At 35.9% G+C, this 25,712-nt stretch overlaps 1 protein-coding gene across 2 annotated transcripts in view; it reads right to left on the minus strand.

Annotated features, from left to right (window-relative positions):
* The window catches only part of LOC150088415 (uncharacterized), a 452,966-nt gene that overhangs the window by 201,340 nt on the left and 225,914 nt on the right, over nt 1–25,712 (minus strand). For both annotated transcript variants that reach the window (XM_090369501.1, XM_090369502.1), the window contains exon 7: nt 11,279–11,735. In XM_090369501.1, coding sequence (XP_090225627.1) covers nt 11,279–11,735 — 457 coding nt within the window. The remainder of the gene's footprint in view (nt 1–11,278; nt 11,736–25,712) is intronic.

A 25,712-nucleotide genomic window follows, 5' to 3' on the forward strand; every position in this document is an offset into this window, starting at 1 on the left:
TAGGGTTAATTACGAAAGTCTCTGCAATTTTGGCCAGACACAATAGGAGGGAGTATATGATGAGAGACTTGTCAATCAATTCAGTGCTGGAGAGATTGTACAAGGCTCACGGGGTAGAATTTTTCTCAGTCTGGTCTCTGCTTGTTAACAGGAGAGCTGCTTCTACAGGATACACTTAAAGAGAAAGGGTGCAAGAATATTTGCTGATGCTATAGAGGCAGTGTTATGTGGGTCGGAAAATTGCTAGCTTGGGTAGATACACGGACTAATAGATTAACCATAGCCACTGGCAGAGGTGAAAGTGATTCTTGCACTGCTTCTACTGGAATGAGCAGCAGCCTGGAAAACAAGGTGCAGGGGATTGCAGAGACTGCTGGGTGTCATCGCAAAACAAGTAAATAAATGGGCTGTGTTAGGGTAGCTAAGAATGGGAACAGGTGCATGTATACTTGCATGTACACCAATGCTAGGAGTTTGGTAAATAAATTTGTTGAATTTGAGGTGTCTTCAGTTTATGAGAAATATTTGGCAAAGGATGCAAAGAAAAACAGCAAAGAATTCTTTACTTATGTAAACTCTAGATGAAAGGGGATGAATAAGATTGGTCCACTTGATATTGACGGTTCAACTGTTGATGATCCTGCTGTAGCTAACAAATTAAATGAGTATTTTGCACCTATATTTACAAAACGAGGAGTTATTCAGGGAGGGGAATGTCAGAGGTCAAAACATCAAAGGCAGATACTGTTGGAATATCAGAGACATGGTGTCACACAGAAATAAGGAATGCAGAATTGGAATTTGTGGAGTACAATGTGTACAGGAAGGATAGACAGGACAGGAAGGGAGAAGGGGCTATGCCATTAGTTAAGAAACAGATAAAAATCTAAGGAAGTGCAGCCAGTTGACATGGGTGGACAGTGCACTGTTCAGTCAGTTTGATGTGACATAAGCACTGGGAAAGCAAAATTGAGAGTAGGAGTGTGTTATAGTCCTAATGACTCTGATGAGTATAATGAACAACTTTACAGAGTAATAGAGTGGGCCAGTAAATCAGATTGTCTTATAATGGGGTATTTTAATTTCCCAGATATTGACTGGAACTTGTGGGTTGGTCCCTCACACACTAGCAAGGCTTTTGTGGATTTATTGGATGACTGTTTTCTATAACAGAATGTTCTGGAGGCAACTAGAGAGAGAGAGAGAGTAATACTCTTAATCTGATTATCAGTAATGACTCTTCATGCATTAAGCATCTGCAGATAAAGGAACCACTAGGAGGCAGTAATCACAGTGTGCTGATGTGGGATTTACTCAAAGAGGTAACTTCCATCAAGGGTAAAGGGAAGAGTTTTTGCTTTCGTAAAGGTGACTACGGTGGTCGCAGAGATTTTTTAGGTTTTACACAGTGGGACAAACTGATGATGTTACCAAAAATAAATTCTAAATGGGAAGCATTCAAAAATTAATATTGAAAGCTACTAGGATTTTCATACCAACTAAGAAATATTGTTCAAGGTTTGGGCCTAAATGGATGTCAGATGAACTAATGTGACATTATTAGCCATGTGGTGCAAGGAAGCCTGAAGCTTATGCTGCAACAGCCAAAAAAAAAATTCCTGAGAGAGAGAGAAGTAGAAAGGAATCATAAAGAAATAGAAGAATGATGTTATTCAGCTCAGGATCCTGGGTGTGCTAAGCCCATACTCACCAGATGTGTGCCCCTGAGAAGAGAAGAAAAATACAAGTCATACATATAAATAAACAAGTGATAGTGAAGACTGTGGTAGATATAAGCTGATCTGTAATGAAGTCACAATGGAGGTTAGGTAGGCAAAGGCAGATTACGAGAAATCTTTGGCAAAGAATGCAAAGAAAAACAGCAAAGAGTTCTTTACTTATGTAAACTCTAGAAGAAAGGGGATGAATCAGATTGGTCCACTTGATATCGATGGTTCAACTGTTGATGATCCTGCTCAGGTAGCAAACAAACTAAATGAGTATTTTTTATCTACACGAGGAATTATTCAGGGAGGGGAATGCTAAAGGTGAATTAAACTCTGCCAGTGAGCTAAATGATTTTGTAATAACTCAGAGCAAAGTGCAAAAACTGTTGAAGATAAACATAAGGAAGACACCTGGATGGGATTTATCCAGTTATATTAAAGGAGGCAACAAATGAAGTAAGCAAACCCTTATCCATAATTATGAGAGCTTCCTTGGGCTCAGGGGAGGTACCCATTGACTGGAGATGTGCAAATGTGACCCCGATTCATAAAGGCGTATCAAATGGTGACAAGTAATTACAAACCTGTTAGTTTAACTTTTGTTCCAGAGAAAGTAATGGAGGCACTGGTTAAAGAAACACTGCAGGATCATCTAGACAAGACTTCAGTTTTAGTTCAGACACAACATGGGTTTTTTAAGGGGAAGTACTCATTCTTTGTCTGACCAATTTGATTGGATACTATGATGTGGTCACAAAAGAACTGGATGCAAAGAATAATTTTGATATCATATACTTGGATCTTAGGAAAGCTTTTGATACTGTTGCACAAGGAAGACTGCTGAACTAATTGGAGCAGTGTGGCATTGAAGGCAAATTGCTGCTATGGATAAAGGGATGGTTGAGTGGCAGAAGACAGAGAGTGGTAATCAATGGACACTGCTATTCGTGGTTATTAGTAGAGTCTCCCAGGGTTCAGCGTTGGGTCCATTGTTGTTTTAGACACCTCCGTAACCAGGTGGACTGGATGATGCGGAAAGGTCAGGGAACAATTTTAAGCCAAATGGTAATGTCTTGGATGCTATCCGTAATCTTGTTATTGCTTGGAACAGTACTGCAAGTGTAATAATCAACTGCTTCAGAAAGGGTGGCTTTGGAGAGTATATCATTGAAAAGCATGGTCCAGCAGATGAATGTGATAGCAACATTGAGGAAGGGGGAATTTGAAGGAGCTTATAGATTCTGTTCATGAATTTGAAAGAGTTTGTGAAGGTACACGATGTAGTTTCTACGACAGCAATGCAACACCAGAAGAGCTGCTGAGCATCACGCAAAATGATGATGTTTTTGTTACCAGCAACAGTGAAGTACACACACACACACACACACACACACACACACACACACACACACACACACACACACACACACACACACACACACAGCCATCTAAAAAAGATCATCTTGGGCATCTTTTTTAAATGGCTGTGTGTGGCTTTTTGAGCATCCTAGAGAATGTGTAGACCTGCAGTAATGTTGATAAAGAAACAACTATTGCATTTGATAATATCTGTGCTTTAGTGAAAAATGGACACAGGACAAAAACTGTGCAAAGAACACTGGATTCTTTCTTTAAATTTGATTAATTTTAAAAGGTTAATGGTTTGTATGTCTCCTTTATATTTAGAAGACTAAATGCACAAGGCATAATATGGGTTGAAATTAACTATATAATATTGGTGTAAATACACCATAGTTTACCCATAAGTTTAACTACATAAGTAGTGTTAAGGCGTCATTTGATTTTATCTCATATTGTGGCTACCTTCACAACAAGATACCAGATATTTTACTACTTCGAATAAACAATGCTTCTGTAATAGAGGAGACTACTGTTATTTGCCGAGGTACCTGCCTGCCCACCGATGAGTGAGCCAACAAGCTCCGAATCAGTGCAGTCTGGGTGGTGGTACCCACTGAGAATAAATAACAGTAGTCTCCTTTATTAGAGAAGCATTGTTTATTCATAGTAGTGCAATACCTGGTATCTCGTTCTGAAGGTGAAGCCACAAGGCGCCTCCGTAGCCAGGTGGGAAGGAGCAGCAGTGTGTAGCACACGCTTTCTTGATTAGACCGAGGTTCGAGCCCGTCACCACCAAATACGGAGGATGCGGAAAGGTCAGGGAATGACCACTGCATATTCCCAGAGCAATATGGCCTTAGTTGCTAATGCTCCTAAAAACCAAATAACAACAACAACGAAGCCACAATATGAGATAAAATCAAACGATGCCTTAACACTACTTATATAGTTAAACTTATGGCTAAACTATGGTGTATTTACATAACATATATTATATGTTATGTAAATAATATTATACAGTTAATTTCAACATATATTGCCATAACATATTATGCCTTGTGCATTTAGTCTTCTAAATATTATTATTATTACCTACACCAGCATTTCCCAATTAAGTTTAGTCATGGAACCTTTTTATATTTTGTACAACATAGCGGAACCCCTTAAATATTTTTAGCATAGCACATAAAAAAATAAATAAATGCGCTTGGTTCAAGGTCAAATACCATTAAATTCTTTATTATTATTAGTATAAAAAAAATACAAAAAAGTCCCACCATGCAAAATACGGATCCAAACACGGAGCATAACCAATCACAGCCATTTGTGCATAGTTTTCTAGTATTTAGGTTGGTAGGTGCGGTAGTATACAGTCGATGTAATGTGCAGGTTCTGGATTACAATTACAAAGGCAGTTTAGTATACAAGCTGTGCAGTAAAAGCGACCTGACTCAAATTTTGTCTCGTCAGCCAGATATAAACATACCTACAATATTTTTAACTTTTAATGTGTAAAATTTTTTAAAATTTTTTTATTTTTTTGTGGAACCCTTAATTTTACCTCACGGAACCCCAGGGTTCCACGGAACACTGTTTGGGAAACGCTGATCTACACCATTTGGAATCTCTCATATTGTGGAATTAACTTCACAACCGTGATGGCATGTTTGCATTACCAGGGTACCTGCTCACCCACCGATGAGTGAGCCAACAAGCTCTGAAACAGTGCCGTCTGGGTGGTGGTGGTGCCCACTGAGAATAAATAACAGTAGTCGCCTTTATTAGAGAAGGAGACTACTGTTATTTATTCTCAGTGTTTATTTGAAGTAGTGCAATACCTGATATCTTGTTGTGAAGGTAGCCACAATGAGATAAAATCAAACAATGCCTTAACACTACTTATGTAGTTAAACTTATGGGTAAACTATGGTGTATTTACACCAATATTATATAGTCTCCTTTTCATATTAAGATTAATTCTCTTTACTATGATACTAAAATATTGTATATATCAAAATATATGCTGTACAATATTTTCATTTCCGTTAATTGCTTTTCTCTTAGTTTATCTTACAAATCAAATAAAATCTTTTAAAAGTGTGTTATTCCTATTACTGTATTGTTAGACCAGGCTTTTGTTTTTATTATTTTTTTATTTTTATTTTATTAATTTAAATTAATTTATTTTTGATATTATTATTAATTATTGTTAAAAAAAACTGGTAAAATTTTGACACTTTTGGGGGTGACCTCATTACTACAAACGTTGTTATTACAAAACGTGAAAATTTAGGTCCCTTGAACTTTGTATTAACGAGTTTCGACTGTATAACCTTGTTTGATACCTCAAGCAAGAGTATGTGTGTTAAAAGTTAAATATGTACAGTAATAAGTATCATTGTCACATATACTAGAAAGGTAAATGATCCTTAGATGCTGTCGTCATTTACTCTCTGAATTTGCTTTTAGCAGGAATGGCCATATGACCACCTGCATATTTTATTTCAGATGTGAAAGAAAATGAATTAAGAGTTATTGAAGGATCTGAAGCAGTATAACCATGACGAGAACCTTACATCTTTCATTCAGATCCAACATTCACTTTCACCTTTCAGTGTAACCTGTTAGAAGGTTGACAGCAATATGGCTTCTAAACAAATAAATGGGTTGCTTATATAGTACTAAACTGACCTTATTAAACCAGGCAAATAAGGTCCACACTGTGATTATTGGGGAACCAGGACAAAGTACTAAATATGATACAGGAATAACCATGAAGATAGGTACTATTAAAATTTAGAAGTATAAATAGCAAAGAAGTGGAATTAGCTCTCAGACTGACATGACATTAGAATTACAGGTATTACAGAAACTATGAGGATGAATATAGATGAGCTGAAGCAAAATGTTTGCTATACATTAATTTATTCTGGAAGTAAGATACAATATCAGGATGGTGTAGCAATAGATTTTTAGAATTAGTCTGGAAGAAAGTTTAACAATAAAGTTATGTGGGCAAAATTTATAATGAGAAGTTGGGTTGTGAAATTTTTCTGAGCATGTAGTTCAGTTGAAAACTCAAAAAAGAGATGAAACAGAAAGGTTCTTTAATATCTGAGAAAGAGTAGCAGAAACTAATCATAAATAGAAAATAGCACTGGTTGGAGATTTAAATAGCAATTATATCTACAGAAATATTTTGAGAAAATTTGAAGAGAAAGGCAAACCAAACCATAATTTCAAAAGGCAACAAAAGCTTTGGTCACATTTTTTAATAGCGAAATCAAAGAACATACCTTTGAAAGCATGCACTATGAATTAGAGTTGATTGGAAAATGAGAATGAAAAGCATTAAAATGCATTTTAAAAAGGGGACTCTCGGGCATCCAAACACCTACTAATGGGTAACTTCTCACAAGGAACTTGGAGTGAATTAGTGCTATTCTGGGGAAACTGGCACCAGAGCACAACTCTGGGGAAGGGGGGAGTGGATATCAAAAACTACAGAGTATTATAGCAAACAAGCACTAAGTGAGCAACTACAATGGAGAACAACTGTAACTGCATTGTATATAAGTGCCAGAAGGCATATTTTAAGCAAACAAGATACCCACTCAGATGTCACTTCGGGAAACATAACAGAGATTTACACCTTGAGAAAACTAAGATGTTGGCCAATACCATTGAGTTCAGCCATACACACCATTTCTAAATTAATTACCACCATATTTAACAATACAATTCAAAGGCATCCTCTTTACTCCAGCTAATAAATCATCTGTCCTCAACAAAAATACAGGCCCTCAACAGAAGATACCTTTCATTGCAGACATTCATAAGAACCATATTTTCTAGCCTGACAAGGAAAAGTAAATATCCCCATAACTATAATTAAAAATTATTTTAATTGGTAGGTTCTTTACTATATATACTATACAGTAATGTTATTTACTTCTAAACTCAAGTACAGCACATGCTGACATGGTGCCTGCAATAATATAATTTAATATCTCACAGCGTTAATATAGCATAATGTTTTTCAACCATTTTTCAACAGTGCAGCCCACTCAGCTAACTCAGTTTTTTTTGCAGAACCACAGGAAAGACCATTGCAAAATACATGTGAATCTTGCCTTTAGCCAGTAAGTGGTTGGTTGCTGGAACAAACTTCCATCTGTCATTGTGGAATTTGATAGCTTAAATAAATTTAAGGAAGAGCTAGACAAACTTTTGGAGTGGATGGAGAGTTGAATGAGAAGCATATCCCCCCAACTTTTTTTGGCTACTGCTGTATAAGTTTGCTTTCTTGCATATATGCCCCTACTAATGCTAATATAGCATTAAAAAATATAATACTATAGAAATTAAAGAAAAAAAATCAATAAAAAAACATTTGCAGAACTCTTGAGATAACTTTGGGGAACCCCAGGGTCTCAAAGAGCACACTCTGAAAACTACTGATAGCTAGATGTGCAATGGTATTTTCCCAGATGCACAAGTCCAGGTATATTATCATCTAAGCTATACAGTTTGGCTGGGGAGTGATACAAAGGGTACTAGGAAAGTTTTGCAATATGACGCAACAATGAATCACAGGAAGCTGCTTGTTGCTGCATGTTGAGACATGTTCATACGTGCATAGTAGCCGCCGCGCCAAGTCGATGGGCTCAGTTATTCATTAGTAGTGAGAGTGTAAAGTGCTGCGATGGCATCGTGGTCACGAAATGAGATAAGGACAGTTTTGAGGTATAATTTTGTGCGTGGTTTAACCATAGACCAGTGCTTAGAAGAAATGACTCTTGCACTAGATGATGATTGTCCACATCGTACAACGATATTCAGGTGGTATAGAGAATTCCAAAGGGGAAATTTCACTCTGGAGGATTCTGAGAGGCCGGGAAGGCCACGAACGTCAGTTACGGAGGAAAACGTTACTACTGTGAGGAAAATGCTTGACGAAAACAGGCGAGTGACCTACCAACAGATAGAGGATACTTTGGGCCTAAATGCACCAGCAATTCGTTCGATTCTGCAAGATCATTTGCACGTGAAGAAACTTTGTTCTCTCTGGGTGCCGCATGAACTGACTGAAGAGCAGATGACACGACGTGTGACTTGGTGCCGGGAGATGTTAAAAAAGTTTGATAAGGGACAATCTCGGTATGTGAACAACATCGTGACAGGTGACGAGACTTGGCTGTACTATTACGATCTGCCGACCAAGGCTCAAAACAAAGTTTGGGTCTTTGATGATGACGACACACCCGTAATTGTCAGAAAATCCCGATCTGTAAAGAAGAAAATGATAGCTGTATTTTTCAAATCGAGTGGAATTGTGGAACGTGTTGTTTTGGACACGCAGAAGACAGTCACAGCTAAGTGGTATACTGAACAATGCCTGCCTAAAGTCATTGGATCTATGAAGAACCTGCGGCCAAAGTCAAGAATGGACACCTGTTACCTCCATCACGAAAATCCTCCAGCTGACCGCGCCAAAGCTTGCACCGAATATTTGACCACGACAGGACTGAAACTTCTCGAGCATCCTCCCTACAGTCCAGACCTTGCTCCCTGCGACTTTGCACTGTTCCCACATGTGAAAATGAAGCTAAAAGGGAGGCGGTTTTCCAGTGATGAGGACCTTCTACAGGCTTGGGACAACGAGTGTGCTTTACTCCCTAGTGAAACTTGGCAGAACTGGTTTAAAGATTGGTTTCGGAGGATGGAGAGGTGTATTGAATGTAGAGGAAATTACTTTGAAAAAATTAAATAAACAAAGCTGTGTTGCAAAACTTTCCTAGTACCCTTTGTATTTGTAACTCAGCAACTCAATGAATGCTTTGCTTGATATATCACATTCTGTTGAGCCTTGAAAGATCAAGACAAGTACAGAATTATGTGATTAAAGTAGCTTTATGAATATAGTTTAATTTTATATTTGAAATTAATACCTATAACGACAATTATAGTTAATAATTTTGAAACTAAAAAGTTTCAAAAATCCAAACCCAAGTTTTGGCTACCACTTTCTCATACCATGAACTGTTTAATATAGTCTATTCCATGTTTTTTTTTATAATGTTTGAATGGCATGTTTCACAGGTTATTTTTATATAAACACTTAAATGAAAGCACTTCATTTATGTAAAAGTTAGTTTGGTGATTTTTGTGATGATGTCATTGAACAGGTGTAACAAATTACAATCACTGAAGAACCAAGATGGGGAGAAAACAACACAATTTCACATTCTGTTAGTAACAAATACATTCTAAACTTCACGTCAAGTTCTTTCATTTCAAGTACTTTATTTAACTCAATAAGTACTTCATGGTTGAGGATGCAATAGCCCATGGCCATCTAGTACTTCATGATTGAGGTTGATACAGTATATGTCTACAGCCTCTCTTGGTCCTGTATAGTAGGACTTAAGGATTACTGAAATGCTACATCTGGGGTCCCAACAATGCAGCTCACAGGCCATGGGTGGCTTACTGAACTATTCTGAGCATAATTTACTTAATTTTCTTCTAAATGGGGAGAGAATTTCTCTCACCTCATTTAGAAGTTCCTGTCTCGTTTTACTGAAATAGTTTTCAGTAAACAAGACAGGTTTAAGTGCATGAAACCTGTTTGCTAACTTTAATTCACACAATTGTAAGAGAAGTAAACTCAAACTTTGGGCTACAGCCAGACCAAAATTCAAAAACGTTATAATTATATGAATTAAAGTTTAAATAAAATATTCATTATGCTGAATTTTCTATGGTAATTTTACCTATGCTGACTCACCAGATATATTGAATTTTAAATATGGCTCAGTCATCCAAAAGCTGAAGCTTCTGCACTACATCCTTTTTTATTTTTTCACTCAATAAGGCCTTGTGGTTCTTAACAAAATGGAGTCCTGCAAAAGACATTCTTCTTTATATAAAAAAAAAATTTGGGACTGTATTTGACTGATATTTAGTTTTATTGATTTTATTAAGCTTAGCCTCAGCACTAATCAGCATTTCTTAAGTGACTGGCATGAACACTACGACCATCTGAAACAGTTTGTGGAATCTTCTATTAGTGGTTGTTCACTTTCTTTTAGTTTAGATTTCAGAATTTATTTTCTAAATTATTAACAAAAAAATTTTATTGCAAATTTTACAACCTGAATTGCATTTTTTTTTTTTTTTTGGCTCATCAAGAAAATCAGTCTTTTCGTTTATGCTTTCTAAAAATATTCTTTCAATGCAGTGCAATGTAAAATATGTAATGTACAAATTGTAATTTCTGCATCTATCACCCTCTACCTCCATATTTCAAAATGACCCTCTAAGGGTCAGTTTGAAATATGGAGGTAACTAAGGAATAACTCTTATCCTAAGTAGTGAAGTGCCTAAAAAATAACCTTTATTGAACATATAAAATCCAAAAAACAAATAAATAAATAATAAAAAAAAAATAGCTTCATTATTTTGAATAAAAATTCTGCTATCTCAAATGGTTCTACACCTCAAGGATTCCAGAGTGGAAATCACTGAGACAACCAATCATATACTGTGTGATGGTAAGAGGTTGGGGTAGGGTGCAACACCTAAACAGCATTTTCAATATAATATAAACTTAAAATGTGAAATATACTGAAATAGTATACAAAATCCAATACTGCACACAAAACTATAATATCAATGCCATTAAATTCACTACAGTTAATGAGCATATAAGACACCAAATTGTCAAACTAGTTCTAGAAACAACTACTTGAAATGAGTGATGTGCAATTTCTAATTGCAACGTGTGTGTGTGTGTGTGTGTGTGTGCGTGTGTGTGTGTGTGCGCGCGCAGAGCTGGACCAATGTATTTCCACACCCCAGGCAGAATTGCCTCATTGTTCTTCTGTTTTTGGTGCCCCGGGCATGGGCCCCTACTAGCTCGTGCCTTAATCCGGCATTGTGTGTGTGTGTTTTTTTTTTTTTTTTAAGGAGCATTAGCAACTAAGGCCATATTGCTCCGGGAATATGCGGTGGTCATTCTCTGACCTTTCTGCATTGTCCGTATTTGGTGGCGACGGGATCGAACCCCAGTCTAATCAAGTAGCGTGTGTTACGCACTGCTGCTCCTTCCCACCTGGCTACTGAGGCACCGTGTGTGTGTGAGGAGAGAGAGAGAGAGAGACTCCTCAAACAGGTGGAAATCTTACCTTTTTTATTAGAATGGGCTAACATTTCTTTTACTGTTTCTGCATCTGAGAAATCACTCGTGTCTACAGAAATATCCAATGCTTCCAAATGATTTTTGCTTTTTACCTTGCTTGATTCCTCAACATGTGTATGAATGGAATTATTTAACAGTGATTTATTAGCTCTAGTAGCTAATATTTTGCTAAGCTCCTCACAACTAGAAGATGGAGTAAGAGATTTCTGTTTTTGATTTTGAGGAGGAGGTGTAGTGCACCTGCTTGGCGTTGGACTTCTGCTCTTCTTAGAAGATCCATCAGAAGACTTTCTGCGATGAAAGATAATATCTAGAAAAGAATGGCTACTATGATGCATATGTGGAGAAGAAATCTCATCATCAGGTTGGGTTACAGTTAAGGCAGGTGGAACAGGTATTGTAATTTCTGAAAAGGATGATGATCTCTGCCGTTCTGGAATGTTCTGCAAGAAATTAAAAGGAAATTTATATTAGTAAAGAGGCTGCAATTTCAAAATTACAACAAAATACAAGTTAGTCAATGTATTCAGCATGTTACATTTCAGGTGCATTAGCAAATAATAATCATTCATGATTTATAACAAAATAAGCATGAAAATTTGTAAACAAGATTCCTAAAATAATTTAAGTATTGAAATTTTTAAATGGATCAGAGTTCCTGTTCCAAATTTATAGTAATATTTTTAAAGGGAGAACTGGAGAGGAAATACTATGAAATCAGAAATGAACTTAGAACCATCCCAGCGGCCAACAGAATATAGGTTTAAAATTTAGTAGCATTCCAATATAACAGCAATCCTTAATATAACTTGAACTATTCTGTTATATTAGGGGAGGAAGCAAAGGAAGTAAGCAAACCTTTAGCTATAATTATGAGCACATTCTTGAATTCAGGGGTAGTCCCCATGGACTGGAGATGTGCAAGTGTATCCTCAATTCACAAAGGGGAGCAAAAGGTGACATGAATAATTACAGACCTGTTAGCTTAACTTCTGTTCAGAGAAAATAATGGAATCACTGGTTAAAGATGTAATACAGAATCAAAAAGACAAGACTGCAGTTACAGCTCACAATTAGAATGAGTTTGTTAAGGGGAAATCTTGTCTGACCAATTTGAGTGTATACTACGATGTGGTCACAAACGCTGTTGCTGTTGCTGTTATTTGGTTTTTAGGAGCATTAGCAACTAGGGTCACAAAGGAACTGGATGCAAAAATAATTTCATATACTTGGATATTATCACATACTTAGATTTGAAGAAAGCTTTTCACACTGTTGCACGTGAAATACTGCTGTAGATTCAGTGTATGATTCCTTTTGCCTCAAAGGTGGTACTTATGCATATGTCCATTCCGATATTCCCTGTCAGAGACTTGGCAATTTAGAATTACCTCTTTTGGATCTTCTCTGGCTTAAAATCTCTTTATCTCATTCTGTCAAATTCATCTGTTGTCTCTACCATTCTCCCAACTCCACTAATCACTCAAAACTCTTTGACTTCCTCTCTTTGCAACTTGACTTTCTCCAGTCCAACTTTCCTAATGGCGAGGTAATTTTCATTGGCTATTTTAATGTTCACAACTCCAGCTGGCTTCCACTTTCTAGTCACACAGATTCAGCTGGTAAAGATGCTGAGGCTTTTGCAATTACTAATGACCATGCATAGATTGTTCATTTACTTACAAGAATACTGGACAATCCTAAACATACAGCCATCTTTTTCTCACAAACCTTTCTAAGAACACAATTGAAGTGAGTGTTCCTTTAGGCACCTCAGATCACAACTTGGTGATTGTCTCTTCTCCAATACAGCCTTTATCTCATGACTATTCCCAACCTCATGTTGTTTGGCATTACAAGAATACAAAATGGGATGACCTGAGAGATTTCTTTTCTTCATTTCCTTGGTTGGAAGTTGTTTCCAAACTTCTGATGTCAATGTTTGTTCGATTGTGTCAGTGAAATTATTCTTGTAAGAATGGAATCCTTTTATTCCACACTCAACCTTAAAATATCATCCTTTATCTAAACCTTGGTTTTCCAATAAATGTGCTAAGGCTGTTCAAGAGAAGAATGTTGCATATCGTAATTGGCTTGTTTCCAATTCTTCAGTTTCATTTTCTGCCTACACCAGAACTCGCAACAATTGTAAAGCAGTTATTAATCAGTCCAAACTAGATTTTGAACAGGCTAAGAACAGAAAATTTGCTTCTTGCCCTAATGGTAGTCGAGCATTCTGGTCTCTTTTCAAAGCTATTGGCTGCAACTTTTGCCCATCGCTACTCCCACCACTGTCAAAACCAGAAGGTTCTATTGTCACTTCAGCCAAAGATAAAGCTGACCTGCTAGTATCCCATTTTTCTTCCAACTCATGTATTAATGATCTTGGTAAAACACCTCCCATCATTCCCAGCACGCTCCATTCAATGCCTCCTGTGGCTTTCCATCAAGAGGATATCAGAAGGATTCTGAAGAATCTTGATGCTAAGAAAGCTCCAGGTCATGATGGTATTTCTCCACCTGTTCTCAAAACGTGCACTCCTGAAATTACTCCTGTTCTTTGCAGCATTTTCTCACTTTCTTATTCTAAAGGTATTTTTTCTTCAGCTAGAAAATTTTCTCATATCCAGCCAGTACCTAAAAAAAACACGATCGTCAGTATGTATTCCGTCAGTGTCGTTCCACTGGTGATATTCTAGCTTATGTTACCAATTTATGGACAAATTTAATGGAAAAGTTTGGTGAAACACAAACAGTTGCTTTTGACATCTCAAAGGCTTTCGATCATGTTTGGCATAAAGCTCTTCTAAACAAGCTTCCATTATTATTATCATCATCATTAGCCATATGGTGCAAGGAAGCCTGAGGCTTTTGCTGCACCAGCCAAAAAAAAAAAAAAAATTTCTGAGTTAATCTGTGAGAGAGAGAGAGAGAGAGAGAGAGAGAAAGAGAGTCAGAAGTAGACGGGAATCACCAAGGAAGAGAAGAATGATGATATCCAGCTCAGGATATCATCTTATGGTTTGCCAACTGTTTTTTGTAACTGGTTATCCAGTTTTCTCTCTGACGGCTCACTGAGGATGATGGTAGATGGCTCTCAGTCTAGTCTTCTTACTTCTCCACTAATGCTGGTGTTCCCCAAGGTTCAGTTCTTTCCCCCCCACTCTTTTCCTCATGTATATTAATGACCTTCTTCCATTGACCGGAAATCCTATCCATAGTTTTGCTGATGATAGCACATTGCATTCCACTTTCCAGTTTGAGAAACCTCACCCTGTTCAATCAGCTTCAACTTCTCGAATATTTGCTACCAATTCCTTAAATGCTGATCTCCAGGTGATTCTCCAGTCGGGCAAAGACAACTTAGTTAATTTCAATCCTAAAACTGTCCTGTATTATATCTCACAAAAAGGATTCTTCTGCTCCTATGCTTTTCTTTGGTGACACACCGATTTAAGCAAGATGATATATCTCTTTTCGATCTTCTTTTCAATTTGGGGATTACGCTGACTTCTAATCTCTCTTGGCACAAGCACATTACAAATATTGCTTCCTCTGCATCTAAAAACTTGGTTTTCTCTTTCACTCTTGGCGTTACTTTTCTTTCAAACAGCTGTTCACTCTGTACAAATCGCAAAATCCACTCTACCATGGAATATCGTTCCCACATCTGGGGCGATGCCCCCAAAACCTTTCTCAGGCTTCTAGATTCCATTCAGAAGAAGGCAATTAGGTTAATTAATGACTCATCTCTAACAGAGTCTCTCCACTCTCTGTCTCATAGACGTTCTGTTTATGATGCATGTTTTTTTTCTTCAGGTACTTCCATGGGCACTGTTCTGAATTGGCTTCTATAATTCCCGCTCTCTGTTTCAAAACAATCCAAACACATGCCGCCACCAGCCAACATCCATTTACTGTCCAACTTGAAACTCACAGAACCAACTTTTCATCTTCCTCGTTTATTCATTCAACTGCCATTTTCTGGAACAACCTTCTTTCATATATATTTCGTGAAAATTACAATCTACAGAAGTTTGAGTCTAATGTCAACAAATATCTTCTTTTGTCTTCTCAACCTCTAAACCATGCATGGTACTATAGGTTCTAATACCTCTCGTGTTTCGGGTTTTCATAAAAAAAAAAAAAAAAAAAAAAAAAGGAAGAGGAAATAGCTCTAGCTGAGTGATAATGCACTGTTGAAACCAAGGGCTCACCATCCATGTGTGCAATGTGTGCAACACACACAGGCACCAGGAGGCTAATAATAAGAATATCAGGAACAGCAACTAAGGTAGATTCTTTTTTTTTCATGTATTTAAAGTAAAATAATTTTAGTATAATTGAAAATAGTCTTTATCATTAAATTTCTTGTACTTTTATTAATATTGTAAATTTTTTTATCAATGTCCAGGGAGAAAAAGAAAAAGAAACTTTCCAGTTATCAAAATTTGATAAATAAAAGAAAACGCGAAGAAGAACAAGAGAAAAATGCTGCAAGAATTACTCAATATTTTACAAAAACAAATTACCAAAAATGACCACGATCCTCCGTCAACTTTAGAAATGGAACCAGTTCCCGGTTGCAGTAGAGATTATTCCAATATACCAAATCAAACAGAGCCGAAGTTAAAACCATCATCGTCACCAGTCTCTAGTGAAGATATTGAAGTTGATGAAAAAATTACTGCCGATTTGGGACCTAAGGACTCTACTGAAGAGACAGGTACAGATACAATAAATGTATGTACATTTGATGACCCAGGACTCTGGCCAGAAACAATTTCTCATAAATTTAGGCAAGCTATTATAAAAACTGGTCTCAAACAAATTAAAAAATTTAATTTTCCATGTGATTCATCTGGTCAAAAATTTCTGAAAATGACTATAAGAGACACTTAAAAAATGGCAAAGAATACAATAGAAATTGGTTAATTTACTCAATTACTAAAAATGCTGTTTATTGCTTTTGTTGTAAACTTTTTGAGCCTTCTCATAACAAGAAAATCATCCAGCAATTTAATGAGTGGCTTCATTTAGCAATGTACCTGAATCATCATGATAAAAATTCCACTCACTTTATAGACAGAGTTGCTTCTATCCTTAAAAAATAAAACTTCTATTTATCATTTGCAACAAACAGTATTAGAAATTGAAAGTAAGCAGTGTTATAAAACAAATAATTTATGTAATACAATTTTTAAGCAAACAAAATTTAGCTCTTCGTGGCAAAAGTAATAAGCTTTACGATTGCAACAATGGTAATTTTTTAAAATGTATTGAAATGCTAGAAAACTTTGATCCTATCATATCAGAACATACGTGACGTGTAACTAAAGATTCTTAATTTAAAAATATGCCCTCTTATCTTGAAAACAAAATTCAAAATGAAATACTTTCTTTAATTGCATCAAATATTAAAAATCATATAAATTTATGTCAGCAAAATAAATATTTTTCAATTATATTAGATTGCACTCTGGATGTTTTTCTCATATAGAACAAATAAGTGTGATAATTAGATTCGTTCATTTCAATTCAGCATTAAAATCGATTGAAATTCATGAACATTTTTTAGCATTTTATCTGATTTTAGATGTTACAGGAGCTGGATTAACAACATTTGTTATTGATCTATCAAAAACATTTAGACATAAATAATATAAGAGGCCAAGGCTATGATAATGGCTCTAATATGCGAGGCAAAAATAATGGTCTACAAAAAAGAATTTTACACTTGAACCCTTGTGCTTTTCATGTCCCTTGTGCAAATCACAGCCTAAATTTGATTGTAAATGATGCCGCTAATATCAACCATGAAACAATTAATTTTTTTTTAATATAGTAAAAGAATTATACAAATTTTTTTGCACTTCTACCGATGGAATATTTTAATCAATCATGTTACTAATTTAACTTTAAAGCCATTATCCGAAACACAGTGGTCAAGCAGAATTGATGCCATAAAGTCTCTATAAATATTTACCTGAAATTTATGATGCGTTATTTGAAATTTTTAATAACCCTTCAAGAGTTGACGAACAATCTAAATACCAAGCAAAATGTTTCGGAGAAAAAATTTCTACATTTACTTGCTCCATTACAGTGTGGTATGAAATTTTAAATGAAGTAAATTTTGTGAGTAAAATTCTTCAATCTACAACTATAAATTTGCAACTTGCTTTAGATGCATTAAATGAACTAAATAAGTTTTTAACTGATTATTGATCTGATGCTAGTTTGCAAAAATCATTGAAAGTTCCAAATTAATTGCAGAAAAGTTTGACATAGAAACTGAATTTCGTAGCGCAAGACCCCTAAGGCATCGTAAGAAAACAACTCACTTTGGTTATGAACATGAAGGTCAAAGCATAGTAAATCTTGACACTTCATTCAAAGTTAATTTTTATTTCTGTATAATAGATCAAACTAGTTTCTATACAAAAAGATTTACTTTATTAAAACAACATATGGATTTGTTTCAATTTTTATATACATTGATTAATTCACAAAATAAAGAATGCCTATTATCTTGCTGCAAACAATTACAACAGGAATTAACTCATGAAAATCAGTCAGACATTGATGCAGATGATTTATGTGAAGAAATTTTTCATTGTCAACCATTTATAACCAATATAAAAAAATGATATATACCAAATAATTCAATATATTTATTCAAATGATTTAATAGTAGTTTATCCAAACTTCACAATAGGCCTCCGCATTCTTTTATCATTACCTGTGTCAGTTGCGTCCGTGGAGCAGTCTTTTTCTAAATTAAAAATCATAAAAAATTATTTACGCTCCACAATGTTGCAAAATAGAATATCAGATCTTGCGATAATTTCAATTGAGTCTGACATACTTGATCAACTTGATATTCATGACATTATCCACAGTTTTTCTTTAATGAAAGCTAGAAACGTCAAATTCATTTAATGACTTATTTTGTGTTTACAAATTAAAAGTACATTCTACTTAATTACATATATGTATGTTTCTCTATTTATCATTTATTTACTATTATTGTCTATTAATTGTTTCCTTGTATTTGTATCTTTTTATTTCAAATAAAGGAGATGCTGGCTATTTAACTCTTTCTGTGTGGTTTATTTTTACTTTTCCTAATGTGGTGTTGATATGCATTATAAAATTAATGGTGATAATTTTGGGTTGATTTTGTGAGAGTAATTATGTTAAATTTTAGAATATTATTTTCTGATGTTTTTAATAGGGCACAGTATAAATTTTTGCACACAGGCGCTGCACATTCCTGGCACGCCCCTGATTGTAAGGTCCTTGTCCTTCTGTCATAAGGGTAAAAAAAAGCACTAAAAAAAATCAGAATGGCCCATATACCTGTTAAATGTACAAAGGGCCACGTGTTAATGTCATAATCAAATTCTTATATAGTCAGGAAACTTTCCCAGAATACTGATAAGAGAAAAAAAATTACTGCCAGTATTTGTAACACATATACAAATTATTAGAAATATACACAAATAATTACAAAATATAGTCATATTATTTTTAGGTAATACAAAATGTCAGTGTTATAATTAATTAAAAATTAATAATAATTACTCATTTCCATTATTGTTTTTATAACTACGGTATCTACTTTTATTTTTATAATAAAATTCTTGTGTAGTCAGGAAATTGTTTTTTATTCTTTCTGAAAACAAAAAAAAATAAATAAATTACTGCCAGTATGTACATTGCCAGTACGTATATAGACCGGCAGAACCGACCGGGCTAGCCGGGTGGGTAAAGTGCCTGCCTGGCAACCCAAAGGTCGCGGGTTCGATTCCCGCCTCGGGCTTGGATCAAAGTACTGCAAAAACCTTAGGAGGTGCATTATGGCCACAGAAGCCTATGCGCCAACAACTACCAAAAAAAAAAAAAAAAAAAATACCGGCAGATACAGTGGGTATCCTGCATACTCAGTCAAGTCGGAACTGCTCCATCAGAATACGATTCACGATAGGTTGGACCTGGCGGTGAGTTGCTAGCTGACTCACGACACTAAAGTGCAGGATTACCAAGATTTGGGTTTACTACTCTGTGATCTTTACAACCTGGTACCCTTCCGGTTGAGTTTTGAGATGGCGTGACGTCACTTCAGTGATCGACATTGTGGTTTTTTTTTTTTTTTTTTGCCATCGGTACCAGTTTCTACGGATGCGAAGCTCGCAGGACAACTGACGCCGCACCGAAGCGAGCGGCAGTTGGCACGTGATCAAATGTCCATGCATCTTTGCTACAAGCAACGACGCCGAAGTAGCGGTAACTCCAGCTGGGGTTACCGGTTTCTACGGATGCGACGATCCCAGGAGAACTATGTAGTAAACGCTGGAAAATAATCAGTTATCCGTTTAAATTTTATATAATATCTTTTATATAGTATGAATCAGAGCTGTAATACTCAATATGTTCTACGTTGATAATATTAGTAAATTAATAAGAGGAGTATACCTCAATATAGTACGTGGAACACTTCCGTATGATACCCTCCAGAAATTAAAACGGAAAAAACGAAAAAATCGACAACTTACCAATATATATTGGTAAGTTGTCGATTTTTTCGTTTTTTCCGTTTTAATTTCTGGAGGGTATCATACGGAAGTGTTCCACGTACTATATTGAGGTATACTCCTCTTATTAATTTACTAATATAATATCTTTAAAAAAAATTGTTACGACATTCAATATTTTTGTCCCAAAAAGTGAATTGTAAAAAGACAGTAGATTTCTTCTATTTATACATGAGTACATTTACCTCTTATGGTCACATAACCAGTGAATTTACTCATGTGTAAACAGCAGGTAAATGGGTAAAAGTTGCACAGGACAGTCTACAAATAGACCTAGTATAAAAATACCTCTTGAAATCACAATTTATTGCGGTTTCAAGCGTGACTGACATCGCCCACTAAACTATAAATTTCATTTTTAAAAATTTTTCTAATGAAAGAAATAAAACATTTTTACATTAATGTTCTATTTAGTCTAATATAATCTAATCTATTTCAAGAATTTGGTACATGCCTACCTAAGTTGGGTCAAGTTAATGTGTTTTACACAGATCAATTCATGTAAATAAAAAAAAAAATAAAATAACTACGAATTCAGCAAAACTACCGAATGCATTTAGGAATTTTCAATAAGCTAATAAATCACAGCTTAAGAAGCCAATCACGATACCAATTCCGAAAAGCTTTACATCCAGCTGGCCCTTTTTTTTTTTTTTTTGCAGGAACAGTTTTATCATGATGAAGTTGGAACATCAGATGCGGATTTAGTCCTATCCTTTTTATTTTGGAAAGGTTTCTTTATCCGACTTTGTTCTAGTTATTTTCTTTCACTAACTTAGCTAGTAATTTTTTGTAAGGTGACACTCTGTTGCCAATCGTCTTTTGTTTTGGTTTCATCATCATTATTAGCCATATGGGGCAAGAAAGCCTGAGGCTTTTGCTGCACCAGGTAAAAAAAAAAATTCCTGAGTTACCCTGAGGGAGAGAGAAGAGAATCACTAAGAAAGAGAAGAATGATGATATCCAGCTCAGGACCCTGGGTCCTGAGCTGGATATCATCATTCTTCCTTATAGTTGCTCATCCTTATAGGTTCATCCTTATAGATGCTCACATCACCAGATGTGAGCATCTATAAGGATGAATGCAGAAGAGACATTTTCTGCCTGTCAACTTCAGTCAAAAAAAAAACAAAAAAAAAAAAAAAACACATGCTTCATGTATTAGCATTTATTTTAAATGCTAATACATGAAGTACGTTTTCTTTTTAAAGGAGAATTGGGCATCCTTGCTCTGCCTACAGAGCTGCTGAGTAGTAAGATACTCTGTGTACATAGCTATCGTTTAACCTCGTGACTGGTTTACTTTCTCTGAGTCAATGGAGGCATATTGCTATGCTCTCTAACTGTGTTTTACGATGACCGAAAATCTACCAGGTTGCTTCGCTGGCTGTGTTCTGGAGAAAGCAATAGTGATCTGGTGATCGAAAATCCACTAGAATGCTTCACTTGCTCTGTTTTGAGAAAAGCAATGGTACCTGATGCATTATATGTTATTATCATATGGTAGTTTTCAGCGACTTTTAACTGAAATTTAGTTAGTCCTAACAATCTGGTACCCTTCGATCGATCCACGCAAGTAGCAGTAATTCACAGACCCTAATCCTAAGTACTGATTGCCTTTTATTTAGCGTTAGAGTGAATCCCCCCCCGCCGCTGTTTTAAAATCGGAAAACGAATCACCGATTTTAAAACAGCAGCAGGGAAAATAAACAAAGTAATTAAAACGGTACAGTGTACTGACAAGGTCTTTAATCACTGCCACTTGTAAGGAATACCAGGTTGTAATGGCTAAACTGAAATTTTAATATTAATTTTAAGAGACAGAAACATAATAATCATATTGCACAATGATGCCTTTTAACATGGGTATTGTTGGCAACATGCGAAGCACATTATTAAAGGTGTCTATGGAAGTAGCACTGAAGCATCTCTCCATATCAAATAATCCAGATAACTGGCAATCATGCCGTCACTTGTTCCATTCATCTTTTTTTCCCTTTTTCTTTTTTTTTTTTTTTAAAGGGTCTCTTCCAAAAATTTTCCATATTGTTAGTGTGGTAGCCTATAACGGGATTTTGAAAGTTCCGACTGTGGTTTGCAGTTTCGTGTATGGATTGTTATGTGTGGGTCTTGTTTATTTTTTTAAAATTAATATTAAAATTTCAATTAAAAGTCATCCTTAAACTACCCTAAATTACAATATCCTATAATGCACCAGATCACAATTGCTTTCTTTAGAACTCAGCGAGCGAAGCACCCAAGTGCATTTTCGGTCAGTAAACTACCATAATTTACAATACCCTATCTAACCAGATCACCACTGCTTCCTTCAAAACACGGTGAGTAAAACCTCAAGTGCATGTTCAGCCCCATGTATTCATGCAGAGAGTCCAAGCCGTGCCGCAAATACAGCCTCACAGCTTCTGACATCATTGCAAAACTATAACATAGTGGTTGTAGACGTTTGAATAGTGCTTCATGATCAGGTTTAAACTCTTAATTAGTTTTAGCAGTAATCGATCTTAATTCAGAAGAGTACGTATACCAACGTTAGGCTTTGTTTAACACGTGTTTCATGTGAGTAGTATTATATCTGAAAAAAATAATAATAAAAGAAGAATAATAAATATGGTGTTGATGTGCTGTGTGCCTGGATGTACTTCTAATTACAGGAAAACTTAAGTGAGTGTATTTCTTTTCCCAAATGATAACTTAAACAGAAATGGCTTGTCAAAATTCACCATGAGAATTATACTGTCACAAAATATGTGCACATTTATCATTCACAAAAGAGTAATCACAGAGGATAGTTTTAGTTTTGTGGATAATACAGGTAAGTTAATAACTGTTAAAAGAGATGGGGCAAAATTCAACACTAATGCATTTCCAAATACTCAATAATCGCAGAAATTGTACCACATTTAAGAGAATTTTACAAAAAGAAGGCACAAACTGAGCATACAGGAAGAACAGCAGCTAGCTAGGAGCCGTTAAAGTATGGTTACTTAAGTTGATGCCTCAAAAATTGCTTCTCTTATTGATATTGTATCCTATCTACAAAAAAAGTGATTTTTTTGTCATGTTTTTGATAATGATATAATAATTATGAAAATAATAAGGAATATCCAATGATTTGTGGAATTACAATTGTTTCTCCAAGTCAGAATTTCTTATGGAATAAATTCAGATGATAAAAACACCAAAAAATTTAACAAGATGTTCCTCTGACACTTATCTTTTGGCTTTTAAAATGTACTTGTCATCAACCTCAACATATAAAGCAATTACAGAAACCTCATAAAGGGGGGGGGGGGGTAAAAAGGTGACATGAGTACTTACAGACCTGTTAGCTTAATGTCTGTTCCAGGGAAATTAATGGAGTCTGGTTAAGAAAAGTAATGCGGAACGATCTGGGCAGGAATGCAATTATACTATAGGCTTGTTAAGGAGGCGGTCTTCTCTAACCAATCTGATAGGTTACTATGCTATAAGGTGGTAGCCCCAACACTAGACTTACCCTGCGAAAGGCTGGTAACCTATCCAGGGGGACATTCCAAATACTCAAAATAAGCTCAGAGGAAAAAAGTGGACAGATCTCAAGGATAATGACCTAGGCAATGGATATAGGACTATGATTATGGACATTAAAGTAGCAACCTGGAACGTTAGGGGAATAAATCATAAATTGGATGAATTAATCATGGACTTAGAAAATAAAAATATCGAAACAGAAAAGAAGACCAAAGGATAAAGAAATAGGTAATTTCATAATGATATACTCAGGCATACCAAATGAAATGTGGGCATCATCGGGAGTTGCAGTTATAATAAGAAAATGGAAAAACAAAATATTAGATTACTCTTGGATATCACCCAGAATGTTCAAATTAAGACTAAAAATCCTATCATAGACAATAACAATCATTGGCATCTACACACCAATTGAAGGCAACATTGATGAAACTGTAGAATTTTATAATGAATTACAAGAGATCATAGACCAAACTATCAAAAATGAATACCTCATACTAGCAGGAGATTTTAATGCAAGAGTTGGTGCTCAATCAATAGACAGATGTATAGGATCAGAAGGCACTTTCAAAACAAAAAGAAATTATGTCAATAAAAAGAAGAAAATACCAACAAAAACTACTAAGAAATTAAAAATACATTTGCTGCAAGATGAAAGCACTAAATTTCTGTATGAAAGTCAATTGAAAGGTAAATTGAAATCAGATGGGAGTGATAATGTTGAAGAAATCTGGTCAAACATTAAAAGGTCAATTCTGGAAGCTGCTGAAGAAAGTCTTGAATATAAATCTATAAAGAATAAAAACTGGCTAGGAACTTGGGTGAAGAACTGAAACAAATAATTGATTAGAAAAAAAAAAAGGCAGAGTAGAGGTAGCAAGATTATACACTAGCTGATCTGGAAGCCACCTAAAGAGTTACCAATAGGTTCGGTCCAGTGTACTAACTAGCGGCCGGTTTGCAAACACCGTTTTAGAGCTGTACCCTCGAAATGTAAGGAGGATTGGATCTCGCCATGATGTTCATCATTACCTCAAAAGTGATCAGTCATATTGCATGATGGAAGAGATGGGGAAGGGTTGACCGGAACTTAGCTCTAGAGACTAAACATGGGTTCCACCACTTCAAGCCTCCAATAAGCAAAGTGGTGTTTGCACCAGTTGATGAGAGTCATCTACCACCTAGTATTGCATGGTAACACAGAGGGGCAGCATTCCTCCATATGGTGTGGGCGCCACACCTCGACCCCTGCTTACATTGGTTCCTACCTGAGTGGTCATCCACAGGTGCTTGTGCGTGGAGGTTATACCCAGGATTACTAACAGTCCCACCATTATGAAGGTGGAAGCAAAGGATTTGGCTGTCACTGACTGTCCGGACTTCACCGAAATTGGGTCCACTTGACTTGAATGTCACCCGAATATCAGTTCCATCAGCGTTTTAGACTCCCAGGTAGCAAGTACAGCTTGTCTGGCATATCTCAGAGAATGTCTGTGACAACCTCAAGGACCAAGTATATCATTGACAAGATCCCATAAGCTGTACAATGAACTTCATATCTTTCTGCACAATTACCCCAGGTCTTTTTCCTACTCCACTACCCTGAGTGTAGTACCACACAATTGGTTTATGTTGCTGTGGGGTTACTGCTGCCTATATACAGTACTTTGTATTTGTCAATATTAAACTTCAGTTGCCACTTCTCAACTCATCTGCCCAACTTTTCTAGATCCTGCTGCAGTAGTGTACCATCCTTACTGTTGTTAACAACCCTGCCAACCTTTGTATCATCTGCAAACTTGGACATTAAGCCTGATATACCCTCATCAATATCTTTGATAAATATAGAAAACAACAATGAGCCCAACACCAAACCCTGGGGAACTCCACTAATAACATTAGTCAATAATTTCTCCTCCACTTTGCTCTCAGTTATTACAGAATCATTAAGCTCCCTGTTAGAGTTTGATAAATGTCTGGCTTCCACTTCACTACAGAATTCCTCATGTGTGAATGTAGATGCAAAATACTCATTCGGTTTGTCAGCTACCTGAGCAAGATCATCAACAGTCAAACCACTGATATCAAGTGGACCAATCTGATTCATCTCCTTCTTTCCAATTTACATAAGTAAAAAAGTATTTGCATTCTTTGCCAAAGATTTGTCATAATCTGCCTTCACTTGCCTAGCCTCCTTTATGACTTGATTAAAAACTAGCATATATCTACCACAGGCTTCTGTGTCGCCTGATAATTTAAATGCATCCCATGCATTTTTCTATTCTGCCACGA

The sequence above is a fragment of the Mastigoproctus giganteus genome, chromosome 3 (genome assembly GCF_048544385.1).
Source record: "Mastigoproctus giganteus isolate SK-2022 chromosome 3, ASM4854438v1, whole genome shotgun sequence".
NCBI classification, from domain to species: domain Eukaryota; kingdom Metazoa; phylum Arthropoda; class Arachnida; order Uropygi; family Thelyphonidae; genus Mastigoproctus; species Mastigoproctus giganteus.